Source organism: Patagioenas fasciata, chromosome 23, assembly GCF_037038585.1.
Source record: "Patagioenas fasciata isolate bPatFas1 chromosome 23, bPatFas1.hap1, whole genome shotgun sequence".
Taxonomy (NCBI): domain Eukaryota; kingdom Metazoa; phylum Chordata; class Aves; order Columbiformes; family Columbidae; genus Patagioenas; species Patagioenas fasciata.
In genome coordinates this window covers 6,095,305-6,109,327 of record NC_092542.1, presented here as the reverse complement: position 1 = coordinate 6,109,327, position 14,023 = coordinate 6,095,305, and the positions used below count along the sequence as shown (strand labels likewise).

The following is a 14,023-nucleotide window of genomic DNA, read 5'->3' as shown; positions in this document are numbered from 1 at the left end:
TCCTGACACTGCCCCTTTCCATATTGATCCCCAGGAATGAGTCCCCCCTCAGTCTCCTCTTCTCCAGCTCCAGAGCCCCAGCTCCCTCAGCCTTTCCTCACACGGGAGATGCTCCACTCCCTTCAGCATCTTGGTGGCTGCGCTGGACTCTCTCCAGCAGTTCCCTGTCCTTCTGGAACTGAGGGGCCACAACTGGACACAATATTCCAGGTGTGGTCTCCCCAGGGCAGAGCAGAGGGGCAGGAGAACCTCTCTGACCTACTGACCACCCCCTTCTAACCCACCCCAGGTACCATTGGCTTCCTGGCCACAAGGGCCCAGTGCTGGCTCATGGTCACCCTGCTGTCCCCAGGACCCCCAGGTCCCTTTCCCCTACACTGCTCTCTAATAGCTCATTCCCCAACTTACACTGGAACCTGGGGTTGTTCCTGCCCAGATTCCAGACTCTACACTTGCCCTTGTTCTATTTCATTAAATTTTTCCCCACCCAGCTCTCCAGCCTGTCCAGGTCTCTGATGGCAGCACAGCTTCCAGTGTCACCACTCCTCCCAGCTTGGTGTCACCAGCAAACTTGCTGACAGTCACTCTGTTCCCTCACCCAAATCATTGATGAATATATTGAATAATACCGGCCCAGTACTGACCCCTGAGGCACTGCACTGGATCCAGGCCTCAACTGGACGCTGCCCCACTGACCACGACTCTCTGGCTTCTTCCCTTCAGCCAGTTTGCATCATCTCTGGAGCTGTTTATACCATCAGCACAGAGGATTTGAGGTTCGAAATCCAGAATAACATGGTGCTCTTTTTTGCTCCTGACAAAGAACCCATAAGGGTTTGATGGTTCCGGAGCAATAATTCCGCTTTGTGCTCCTTGTAGCCTGGAAGGACCGTACCCGTGTTCTCCACAGACCCCTTATGGTGCCGTTAGAAACCAGGAGTTTATTTACGTGCTTTAAATTGGCTGGATTCGCACAGTTACACACAGTGGTGTTTCTGAGCTTCAGCGTCACGCAGTGAAATGTGAACATTTCATCTGATTTCTACCATCGATTAAAATGGTTGAGGTTGGGAGGTACCTGGAGATGATCTAGTCCAAGTGTCTACTCGGGGTTTGAGGAAACATCCTTAAAGTAGAAGGTGACAAATTCAGGGAGCTTTTTGTTTGGTGTAGGAATAGGAGGAAAGGGTCGAACTTGCTGTTGTGACCCAAGGATTCATCCTCCAAGCTCATCTTATGTTAAACCGGAATGAAATTCTATAGGACAAGTGAAAGGCACTTGGTAAACCGGGCTGTTTGCTGAGATTCACAGCATAAAACAATTGCAATTATTGCGTTAGAAACACACGGTAAGCCTGAATTTTGGGGAGATAGTGCGTAAAATAAGGACGCGCTCTGTCTTTTTCTTTCACCCTCCTCCTCCCTAATGCCCCTCAGGAATAGTGAGCACAGTGTGTTAAGCAGGAAGGACAGGGCTGCGTGTCTGTGTCTGTATTGTCCTTGCACAAACCGTCTTTGTCCAGGGAAGAGGAAATGGCGTTTCCTTCGCTTCCTTCCCTTGGTGGGAATGCGATTATTGGTGTCTGAAGTAGGAAGAACACCCGTAGTCATGCGGGTGTTAATTGTGACTCGGTTTCCCCACTTGCCGCCTTTGCCCAGGTGAACGCGTGACGCTAAATCACACGGAACCATCAGGAGGAGGTTGGTAAACACGTAGCGGGGCGGGTGATGGCACAGGGGATTTACCTGGAGTTGAGATAAGAATGGGGAGAGCAGCAATTCCTCCTGGGTCAGGAGGTTTTAACCTTTTAAAGGCTGAGTGTTGTATTTACCCACATGGGGGATTTTGGGGATGGAAATGGGCAGGCTTGCAAGCAGGAGCAACGTTATAGTCTTCGATTTAGTGAATCCCAAAAATCCACTTCTATAGAGCGAGACACCTGGAGTTATCAGAGTATCGACCTGTTAATGAAATGGCTTTTGCAATAACCCGATGTATTGAAATATCCGCAGCCGGCGCTCGCGTTCCTGTTCGCTCTCTGCTCCCATCCCCATCCAAACCGTGGGGCTCCCACGGGCAGAGCTTTGGTATCGGGTCACCCCGGTCCCATCCAGCGGGTTTATTTGCGCCGTAATTGCGTTAAATTCTATTGGAAAGCAGAAAACCTCAAGCTGCGCAGCTTATTCAGTGTCAGAGAAGAGCTTTGGTATTCACACCATTGATTTTAATGAGGTTTTGAATATTCCAAGTATTAGATACCGATATATGCAGAAACCCAGGGTGCTTTCACGTGCATTTTCCGAGACACAGCAGAGTTGAACCGCCGCGTGTTTCCATTGTGCAGAGGTGCTGTGAGCAGGACGAGCTGATTCCAGTGGTGCTGGTTAATTAGCAAATGAGCTGCTTAAAAAATATGAAATCCTTGCTGTGATAGATACCAAAAACCCTGCGTATTTGAGCGTGTAGCTGTGAATGGGGACTTGTGTTTAATCTGATGTCTCGTTTGCAACGCAGCTGAGGTATCATTGGAAATAAGGAAAGCCAAACGCTGAGCGTTTAGAGGGGAATTGTTTATTGGTTTAATCCTGGTGCTATTTTTAAAGCTGCGATAGGAGTAGAGTGCGAATGTGCTTTTCTGCGTTATTTGAGAGGAAATGAATAAATTTAATAATCCAAGCTTCTCCATCGTTTGTAATATTTGCAGATGAGCTGGTTCTGTATATTACAGGCAGTACAGATCTTTTTCCTGCTCTACTCAAATAATTCCCGTTATCCAAGTCATTGCAGACAGCAGCTTCCACGTCTGCCTGACCCTGTTCTGCTGACTGCAGGCAGTTTTGGGAGCTGGTTTGGCCCTTATTTCTCCTTCCCTCAAGACTTTGTTGCTGGGATGTGTTGGAAGGGCCGCTGAAATGATGTGGGTGTCCTGGTTTTGTTGTGTTTGTCACCGAGGTGGGTGTTTCGGGCTTGATATTGTAACCCTGAGCAAAACTGAGACCGGACACACTGGGAAGGTTTCCTGGGGCTGTTTTGGCTCTTGGTGGTGGGCAATGAAGGTGCTGAAGGGAGTGGAGCATCTCCTGTGTGAGGAAAGGCTGAGGGAGCTGGGGCTCTGGAGCTGGACAAGAGGAGACTGAGGGGGGACTCATTCCTGGGGATCAATATGGAAAGGGGCAGTGTCAGGAGGATGGAGCCAGGCTCTTCTGGGTGACAACCAGTGACAGGACAAGGGGCAATGGGTGCAAACTGGAACACAGGAGGTTCCACTTAAAGATGAGAAGAAACTTGTTCCTGGTGAGGGTGGCAGAGCCTGGCCCAGGCTGCCCAGGGAGGCTGTGGAGTCTCCTTCTCTGCAGACATTCAAACCCGCCTGGACCCCTTCCTGTGGAACCTCAGCTGGGTGTTCCTGCTCCATGGGGGATTGCACTGGATGAGCTTTCCAGGGCCCTTCCAACCCCTCACATTCTGGGATTCTGTGATTCTGTGGTGTTGATTTATGAGTGCAGGTGGGTTAAAATACCGAATTGTTTGCTAGCTGAGCTCTTCCCACAGGTCACTAACAGGTATTTGAATCCTGGGTGTCCCAGAGATGCCACCAGTAACTCACTTAAAACCTATTTTATTTCATCCATCGCCAACATATTAATTTTAGGTCACAAGCCGCTTCACCCCCCATTCCATCACCTCCACAGCAGGAGGATGGTGAAGGGGATGGCACGAGGATGAATCTCTTAATCTGTTACTTGATGTGTTTTAAGTCAGCATGCGGCTGCAAGAATGAGCCTTTCCTGAGCGCTGCAGCTGCAGGAGCGCCTGGGCCGGGCGCTGTGGTCCCTGTCTGGCAATAACGCTGCTTTTCCTATCAGATTTTAAAAACAGAAGAAAACAACGTGATGTAATGTGATAGACGCCTTATGCTGCGGGATTTCGGCGTGTGGGTCCCGCACGGTCGCTGCCGTTCAGCCGTTCGATCCCAGGACTCAACAAATAACCCGCGGTGCACAATGAGAAGCTTCATCCTCGCTGGCACCGCCGTCCCGCGTGTGAACCGAGCGGTGCCTCCCGCTGCTGCGGGAACTTCACCCGCACCCGAGGGCAAACCCCGGCCGGCCGGGGACACGGGGAGAAAACTCTGAGAGGTTTGAAGATGTGGTTTGTCTGGAGGAAAATAGTCCTGAAAACTGAATGTGGTTGTGGAAAATGGGGATGAACGGGAAACAGCCACGCGGGGATGAGCGCTCTGTCTGTCTTGGGGAGCTTGGATGGATAAGGATTGATGAATGTAGGGACAGGACCCCTCTGTGTAAAGCACACTGAGCGTGGCTCTAAGTGCCCACCCGCTGTGGCTTTAATCGATATTTAGCATTTAACTGGGTCAGTGTCTCGGTGCAGGAACACCTGGGCGTCCAGAGCGCGTGTGGTTTAATTTGGGGGTGGCGTGGGGGCAGAGCTGGATCTCGCAGCACTTCTGTTTCCACCCAACGCACTTTTTAGGATATTTTACATTTCAACGTCAAACGGTTCAAAATCTTTTTGGAAGTCCCTGTAGTGACACTTTAAGCTTCACCTGGGGACTCTGTGGGTGCAGAGATCCGAACCACCACGGCAAGGCGTGGTGTTTTCTATCCCCGGGGAAGAATCCCGTTGCGTTCTGTTGTCGCCACGCACAGCAAATGTTGCTCTGCACCCTTTGTATTGTCAGAAAATGTTTTGCTCGCACCACCACGTTCCTCCCGAAGAGATTAAAAAGCTTTCAGCTGCCGTTCAGCCGAGTTCAGCTCAGCGCGGCCCTGCGTTGGTGTCACCGGGGAGTCACTGGAAGCCCAGAGGTTCTTCTCGCCCAAGGTCGCGGCGCTGGTGCCGGTGCTGGCAGGAGGGCGGCGGGCGCCTGAGTCACCGTCACGTGCCGGAGCTGCCGGACCCTTCCTGCTCCTCGCGTGGAACTCCAGCAAATACAGACCGAGAGGATCCACGAAACACCCATGGGGTTTAACCCCTTCCCACGCAAACCCGGCTGCGCCACCCGGGGTGGAAAGTTCAGCGAGCGGCACCTTTTTGCTTGGGGGTTTAAGGGGTTTGTTCCAAAAATCCCCTTTGCGGCGGCTGCGGGAGGCAGAGCTGCGTGACTCAGCTCTTTCAGAACCCGATGTGTGTACTTTGCCTGTTTATTCCCAGTACAGGCAGTACCGAGGGAGTCGTGTTACGCAGCGGGCTCCGTGTTTATTAACCACCTCATCTAAGAATAACTTCTTTTTCATCCGTTTTCTGCTCGCGATGGTTTCATCTTTTCCTTTGCCGTAGCGCAGTCAGCAGCACCAAGTGGAAACTGCGCAGACCTGAAGAGTTTTCCCAGCAAGTTGAACACAGAATTATTACCGCATTATTATAACATCAGAGATATAAAGTCACAAAGATGAAGCTTTAAGGGAGCCAATAATTCCGCCTGGCAAGCGGAGCAGCTCAGCAGCCTCCGCTCCGTTCCAGCTCGGGCTGCTCGGTTATTTGAACCTCAGGGGTTTCAATTGAAATGTTTCCGAGCCAAAGTTTTGATACATGGAGATATTTCCTTCCCCTCCCTGGGAGTTTATTTAGGGAGTTTCGGAGCGTTTCCTCCCGGTCTCTTTGTTTGTTCACCTCTCCCTCGGTTCCAGCATTTCCAGCGTGACCGCACGTGATCCTGGGTACCGCGTGAACCCATTTAGACGCTTGGCGCAGGAAAAATGCCTTTTGACAGACGAATTTATGCAATACATTTAATCAGCTGACTTGGCCGAAAAGCAACAGTGCAGTGATTTACTCCGGTGGTTGTTTTTTTAGTATTTATATGTGAACTTAGTACCCGCAGAAATTTATAAAGCACTTTTTTATCCTCTTATTTCCCCCCCCCGTTGTAGTTTGAACACAAACAGCAGCTCAGACAAACCTCTGCGTGCTTTGAAGCGCTTTTTGCTGTGTAATGGTTGTGCAATGGGTTCACTTGGGTGACGTCGGTTGTCTCCGGTGGGCTGTTCCTCACCGCTGCCGTTGGGTCGCCTGTGTCACAAACAGCACCGATCGTCCAAAACGACCTTGTTTTGATGACAGTTTAATCGCAGAAACCCTTACCTGGCTGCTGTTTAAGCCTTTATATGCTTTTTGTCTTTATTGAGGAGTGAGCGCCGTACTTATTCTGACAGGGTTTAAAAACTAAAGTGGATTTAAGACTCGGCGTCTCAGCCGTGATGTCCGTTATTAGGTGGCCAGCGATGGAAAAATGTCTGATTAGTGTCTTTCTGCTAAAACTCCTCATTTTATAAGGCTCAGCAGTAGCTTTTCCTTTCCTTCAAATTCCCTTTTGCTTGAGCAATTTGGAGAAAGCCGGGGCTGGTTGGGAGGTGGGGAAGGACTTTGGGGCAGCGCAGGAGTTACATCTGATGCAGGTTTTGTTCGGTTGTGTGCAAGTTAAGCCTGAAGAAAACATACTTTATGAGCCTGAAGAAGCGGGAGAAGAGTGGGTGTTTTCTTGGGGTTTTGCAGGATGGTAACGTGTCTCTTTTGGAGGTACAGAGCTGGTGCTCAGCTGGTCCATCCCCACCAAAATCTGTGGGTCCTCCAAGGGAAGAAGCTTGAATCTCACATTGAGATGGGATCCCGGGTGCGCAAAGTCACCAGCGACACACTCCCAATGCAGGATGACTTCTCTAGGTTGTGGCCAAAAAGACCCCAGAGTTTCCCCACGTCTCGTTAGCACTTGATTAACCTCCGCCGTGCCACGGTGGTGCCCAAGATACGGGTCGTTATCCAGCATGGGCACCAAGAGCTAAAGCAGAATTGCAAATAAAAGGGGCAAATATATGATGCTGCATCTGACGTGTTCAAACAATTAGAAGACTTCTCGTTAATTAATTGTTAATGCAGATGTGGTTGGAGGTATTTGGAGCAAATGAGCTCCCGGAGAGGATGGGCAATGGAAAACCTGCCCTGCTCCCCTGCCATGGGTTACGGGCGCTGATTAAAGCGTTTAATTGCTCTCGAACCAGAGTCTTTGCTGCTACATGGACACATAAACCACCACACAACAACGGTCTTCAGCTCAATATTCCCCCAGGTGCGCTTTGGTGTCCTAAATCATGGCAAAGATCTAGCGATGTGCTCGGAGATGAGCTCTTCTGTCGTGTCTTCGACCCAGAACAACGTGCGAAATCCCTTGGTTGGATTGTTTCTAAACTACGTTTCTGTTGATCTTACGTTGTGATCAGCGGGAGATTAAGCAGGGGGACGAAATAGAAGAAAAAGAGAGTTAACAGGTGTCTCATGGAGGCCCAGGACACTGCTCATTCTTGCTCCAAACCCAGTCTTTTAAATGGCTTTATTTTCCTTACATACCCACATCCTACACATTGGAAGGACTGGTTGGCTCTACCTTGGAAGTCAGAGCACACCTGATGATGTTTGGTGTGGTTTGTTAATTCAAACTCGAAGTTTCACACACTTCAGGACTTTCTTTCTAGAAACAGCACTTTTTGTGTGTTTTCTAGCACGTTTTGTGGTTGTTCCAGCACGTTTTGCGTTGTCTCGACACCGCTCCTTGAGCTATTCGCCTAAACCAGAGCTTGTGGTTTCATGCTGGGTCGCCCCTCTTGGTAGCTCAAGTTTTATAGGCTTCTCTTTTCCTTTCCATCATACAAACAGCTTCGACCTCCCAACTACACCTTCAGTTTTATTGTTCAAGAGCTTAATTATTCAAATCAAGCACAGCCCAGTTCAAATCAAAGACACCCCGAGATGCCCCTGCGGGCTGGTGCCGTGAAGCATCTCGATACCTCCATACGCACTCAAATATTTCCCTTTATTCCTTAGATTTGCTCTTGAATTTTAACGCAAGGGCCATGAAATTCAAAGACGAGGGTTTTTCAGCAGGTTATCGCGATGTTTTAGAGCAGATTTGTGGTGAGGTTGGGCAGGAGATGCAGGGCGGCGCGTTGGGACCGGTTCCTCTTGAAAGCCGAGGCTGCGGCAACGGGGTTTGTGCCATTGCAATAAGGATCTATTTTTAAAAATAGTTAATTTTTATATATATATATTTATATTAAAAGAAAAAGGGAAAACGGTGCTCCATAAAGTTATTCCTGAATGTCTCGTTAAATGGTGTAATCTACATCTCCAGTTTGGTGTTACTCTGGGCAGATGACACGAGGGGAGCAGCTGGTGGGATAAATGGTTATAGCCCATGGAAACCAGCAGAACTATTGAAAATCCCCCAGCCCGCGCTCGGCCCGACATCTGGACCCATTCGGGGCAGTTTCGTTGCGTTGCAAACACTAAGGCAGCTCGTGTTCAGCTTGTTTCTTCTCATTTGTCTGATTTTGGAGGATTTCTCAGCGACTCCGATGAGGATTTCCTTGCAAATAGGTTCAGAGGAGGCTTCTTGACGAGAAGACGATGATCACCCGCTCTTTTATATGTCGTTTGATCTCGATGCTGCCCGTGATAACGTGTTTGAATTCCTCTTTCGGGGTGAGTTATTGGCTAAACTCCATTGCGGTGTCGTTTTCTCGTTGCCTGCAGGCTCCGTACCCCTCAGGACAGAATGCGGCCCCGGCCACGCTGGTGTATCCCCCGGCCCCGCAGACCATGAACACGCAGCCCCAGACCCGCTCGCCGGTAAGAGAACCCTCATTTTCTTCCTTTTACGGGCTTTTTTTCCTCGTTTGGGTGTCTGTCCGTCTGTCCGTGTGTGTCTTGGCCGGTTCTCTGAACTTCAGTCTGGAAGCACGTTCCAAATGGCAAATTTCCATTGAATTTTTCACACTCTACCCTGGTAGCACGATTTACCTTTTCAAGTGGTTTATCAGCAAAGAACCGATGGATTCTCATCTACATCCAAATAACACGATTTATTTTTAGTGTAGTTGCTTTCAGCTTCACCTCATTTTAGAGTTTAGATGCATTCCCAGAATCTTTCTCTTTCCTTCATTTTCTTTTATTTGTATTTTTTTCTTTAAGGAGGTATTTCCTAAAGCCCAAAGCTCAGTAAACCAAAGCGATTCTCTGTGGCCTCTGGGTGTTATTTCCCCTTATTTCCACCAGCACCTCCCACTTTTCACCCAGAGCTTCCATCCCCACCTCTTTTTGTCGGGAGCCCCTTTTTCACCCAACCTCAGGTTTGATTGTCCTCTGTGATTTATTTTCATTAATTTTATTTTATGGGTGTATATTGTAACACTACTCTGCTACCGTAGGACTTCGCTTCCACAAACCAGGCTCTTTTTGGGGGGGAATTTGTGCTAGTAGCGCAGTTCCACGCAACAGCAGGAGACCCTCCAAGGGCCTTAGGGAGCTTATTGACCGTCCCGGTGGATTATTGACCATCCCAGTGGATTATTGACCGTCCCGGTGCATTATTGACAGTCCCGGTGTCTCAGGCCGCATGGAGCCAAGGGAGCAGCAATCCCTGCACCTTTCACAGATCAGTATTCACGTCACAATGCTTCCAGGTTACCTAAAACTCCTTTTACCTTCCCAGCACTCTTCTTGTTTTAAAGTAAGAGAAAAACTGCTGCTCCATGGCAGCAAAACCTCCCAGACAGGAATCTCGTGTTTATCTGCAGAACAGGTATATATACATATAGATATATATATATATGTACAGGGCAAGAATTCCCCCGTGCGCAGCCACACTGATGCGCTTTCCCTAATTCTGGAGGTTTCACCTCCAAGGAGTCACAGGAGGGTTAATTCAGATGCTCGTTAACCTCTCTGTCATGAACGAACCAATTAACACCAGTTTTGCTGAAGTTTCCATGATGTGCACAGCACCCCCCCTTCCTTTATCTGCTCAGTACCGTGCGATAGTGATGGTTAAACCCCTCTTTGCTCAGTAAGTATAATCATCTCCTTTCCCTCGAATGGTGGAAAGGCACCAGCGAGTTGACGTGGTTAGAACTGGAGCACAAGCCTGACTGAAGAGCTGCGTCTCTAAACCAGTTTCTTTGACAGCCCAGCAGGACAGTGCCAATACATTGCACAGACAACTGGAAGAGGAGGAAGGTTTTGGAACAGAGTCCGGTTTACAGGTCCCTGGCTGGAAGAGGCTGGATAAAATACTGCATTGTAAGCAATATAACAAACTGTACTCCTTCTTGCAGGCAATTGTGCCGACGGCACCGGTTTTATTTCGTCCTTTAATTTATTATTCTTTTTTAATTATGATTATGACCACATCTATTATTTTTGCGTTGGCTGATCTACAGAAATGCACTGATTTTTTTGCTTCTTTGCTAAAAGCATGAGCTGCCCCGGCGCTTTCCGCCGGGTCGGGGGGCGCCGCAGGGGCCCCGGTGCAGTGGGAAGGGTCTGACCTGGCGCAGGACGGAGACCAGGGCGACTTTGGGATAACACCTTCAGGAAATTTGGCCGGAAAATCTGTCAAATTGCAGAGTTTTGGCCCCGTTATTGAGGTAGAATTTGTCCGCACCGTCAGCCATTTTTCTGTTTGATTTGGAAGCTCTCCTGTGTTTGCCATCACGCTGCTCCTGCCCATCTCCACCCCATGACCAAACGCCGCACCCATCGCATCTCATCCCACCCCCAAACGAATGCAAGGCCAAGTTCCTCTTGCATTCTGTTCTGGGCTTGATTTACTTTTGATTTCTTTTTTTTACATTTAATTTTTAACCCGTCTTTTGTTTGTTGGTGGCGAGGGGAGGGTGAGGAGGGGACGAGGAAGGTGGCAGATCACCCCAATTCCGCTTCCTCGAGCGGACGGAGTTTCCTCCATCCCAGTTCTATATCCAAGGGCCGCTGGTGATTGCAGGGCTCCGGTTTTCCTGCTCCCGCCTTTGCAATCCAACCGGCTTCATTTCCTCCCCGTTAGCGTCGTAGCATCGCTAATTTCAAAGGAAGTAAAAAGAAATCAGAGTCGAAAATTATCCAATGCCCCCGAGCACCAGGTGATTTTAACACAAACCGCCCGACTTAGGAGGTTTCCCGAAAAACAAACCAAAAGTGATCGGTTTGAGCGATCCCAGCTCGAGATAGAAAACGTAACCCGCTGTCCCCAGAGCAGGGAGCAGGACCACGAGGAGCGTTTGGGGCAGAAACCTTGGACCCAGATTCCATCAAGACGTTTTCCTTTCTATCTCCTGCCTTCATCCGAGGAAAAAAGAACCAACCCCAAGTGTCTGTCTGAATCCGAGCCAGCGGTGACTACAGTTTGTTCTGTTGCTTACAGCTATTAATAGGAAAAAATCCTATCAATCTGTATTATTTTTAAAAAATTAAAATCAATAGCCAATGGTGACCAAAATAGATTAGGACGTTTTTCACTAACTTTGAGGTTTTATTTTGTTTCTTTATTTTTTTCCCCTTGTAACGCGCATTACTTTTCACGTGGAATACACTTTAGCATCTTGATAAGCTTCCAGTTTTAAACACGGCGAGAAGGAATCTGTCCTGTGGAACAGTGATCAGAGAGGATCTCGGGCCCTGAGATGAAGCCACACAAGGCTTTTGCACCTCTTTTGACTCCGTCCTCGTCCCCCCGAGCCCTGTGAGGATGCTGAGAGTCCCCAAGCACTCCTGGCCTGCGGTTTGCTATGAAAACTGAGATTGTAGCTCTTTCACCTTACAAGATAATTGTGCTTTTTGCCTTTTTTTCTTTAACATAAGGCTTAGGGAAAGTTTTTGAAGGGTGGGAAAAGCGGTGAAGCAGTGCAGCTCACTCCTTAGTCTCGTACTAGAGAAAGTCTGCGCATATTTTCTTGTTTCCGAAGGTTTTGATGACTTTTCGCCCAAGTGTCGCAATGAGGTGAAGGTAGAAGGAATGAGGTGAAGGTAGAAGGAACCAGCTGGACCAGTGAACATTCATACGTTGCTTTTCACGTTTGATGGCATTAAAATATCTGGGAGGTAGAGCTGCAAGTGAACTCCAGGCGTTTTTCTTACCGCAAAGATCTCTTATTAAGGAGAGGAGTAATTAGGAGGCAGCGCTGCTGACCCTGGGCAGGCGGGGGGTGCGGGTGGGCTGAGCTCTTCACTAAACCATCACACTGGCCACATGGTGGCTGAAAAACCACCGCAGGTTCTCATTTCATTTGCTCCATTTAATTATTGGAGCTGTTTTCAATAGATTTCATCATGGAGCTCTGCTCGTTACACAGAGAGTTAGGGGTTTAAACATGGAAGAGGATACCTCGTCATCTTTATTTCTATTTTCCATTTCTTGCATTCATTTTTATTTCGATTTTAACAATCAGTTACCTATTGGAAAACGCTTTTAATGTTTACTGAGCATCTTAAATTCCCATTACGCTCCCCCCGACGCAGCCCGAATGGGTGGGAGGTGATTTAGTGACCTGAGCTCAGGGAACCAGCAGCTCCCCATCTCCATCCAGCCCATGGCTCCGGCTCCAAAGAGCGTTAGATTGTGATAATTATGGACAAAACCCAAGCCAAAAAGGCAGCGACACTGTGTGTACGTGCAAAGAGCTGCCGGTCTTTGCCTCGCAGGGTTTTCCCGCCGGCGGGACGCGGCGCCTGGCTCTGCTGCCATCAGTCTCCATCCTCCGCTCCCACCAAACCTTTGGAACAGCTCTGAGTCCGGCTGCTTTAACCATTTCCCTCCACCTCAAATGGTTTAAAATCTCCACCGCTGCTTGTTTTGAGTTGTTCTTTTGGTTTTATTCCTTTTTCTGTTACTGGTTGTTGTTCCCGGGCAGGATGAGGAATGCCTGCGTTCATAGAGCGCCTTTACATACCCGGCAGCTTTGGCTCTCGAGCAGCGCACCATGTTAAATCTCAGTACCTGTCTGTCACTGTCCTGCAGCAAAGCTTTTGACTGTTCTGTGGTTTGATTTATTATTATTATTTTTTAATTTTTTTTTAATTATTATTCTTTTCTTGTGGGTTTATTTTGCATAGAGTGTGACATTTTGGTTCCGTTGTGGTGTTTCTGACTCTTTGTGCCTTTCCTTTTGTGTTTGTTTCTCCCGCCTTTCCCCAGTTTGCAGCGGGGCCTCGACCTGCCCATCACCAGGTACAGTACCCGCCCCTTCGTTTGCATCCTACACTAATTACCTGGGGGGGTGGGTGGTTGGAGGCACTTCACCCACTAACTCAGAACCCAGGCTCGTTTTGGAACCAGCCCCGTTAGTTTTTAGCCCACGCGTAACCCGCTAACAAGCTGCTCACAGCACAGAGTAACACTTGCAATCCTCGGTCGGGGTCACCGCGCTCATTAACCACCCCAATTAACACCTTTCTGTAGGAAAGGAGAACCCAGACAGATCTTGGGCAGGTATTTGAGGTTTGCTCGAGTCGCTAGAAGCTTTGCCGAGTGTTTCCCAAACTGGCGGGTGGATGGAGGTGCCAGAGCTGAAGATGTTGATGAGAACCGTGCGTTCACATCCACAGGAAATCAGATTTTTCAGGCTTGGAGCACATTTCTTATTTCTTCTCGGTTATCTGTTACTATGTTGTTTCATGTTGGTTTTACCCTGCGCAAGCCAGACCTGTAGGGATCTCTGTGTTATTCCTACCGTGTGACTTCATGAGGAACCACTTGATTAAGAAGAACGACGATTAGGAGTAGCTCTGGCTCACAGAACTCACGGGCAGCACTTTCAGGGTATCAAAAATACCCCAAAGACCTCTTGAGATGCCCAAGTCCCTCCTGTCCTCAGCACAATGTCCATAGTTGGTTTTTCTGTCAACTCCTGGGGACCGATGGGCAGAGGTGGCACTGGTGGGTGGGACGGCCAGCGCGGGAACGTTCTCCCAGGTCCGCTTGTTCCCGTGTCGCTTTTCCTTCTCTTGGTGTGGAAGGAACACGTTGTTTCCACCAAGTTAACAGGAAAATCAAAATCCCTTTAATTCTGGTGATGTCAGGACAGGAGCTTAAGGCACGGAAGGGGAATTATTCTGGTCTCACTTTGCTCCTGTTAGTCTGAGCGGTTTGATAGAGCGGAGCACCCGGGGCAATCCCGCCTCGAGGGAGCAGGTAAGTGCGTTAAGTGGGCGCAGTCACCCAAAAACTTGATCATC

General features: G+C 48.9%; 1 protein-coding gene across 7 annotated transcripts in view; it reads left to right on the top strand.

Moving 5' to 3' along the window:
• EIF4G3 (eukaryotic translation initiation factor 4 gamma 3) overlaps window positions 1-14,023 on the top strand; it is a 130,979-nt gene that overhangs the window by 49,716 nt on the left and 67,240 nt on the right. For 5 of the 7 annotated variants that reach the window (XM_065855403.2, XM_065855404.2, XM_065855406.2 and 2 more), the window contains exons 4-5: window positions 8,549-8,644; window positions 12,984-13,016. In XM_065855403.2, coding sequence (XP_065711475.2) covers window positions 8,549-8,644; window positions 12,984-13,016 — 129 coding nt within the window. The remainder of the gene's footprint in view (window positions 1-8,548; window positions 8,645-12,983; window positions 13,017-14,023) is intronic. The other 2 variants (XM_065855405.2, XM_071798466.1) reach the window with 1 other exon arrangement.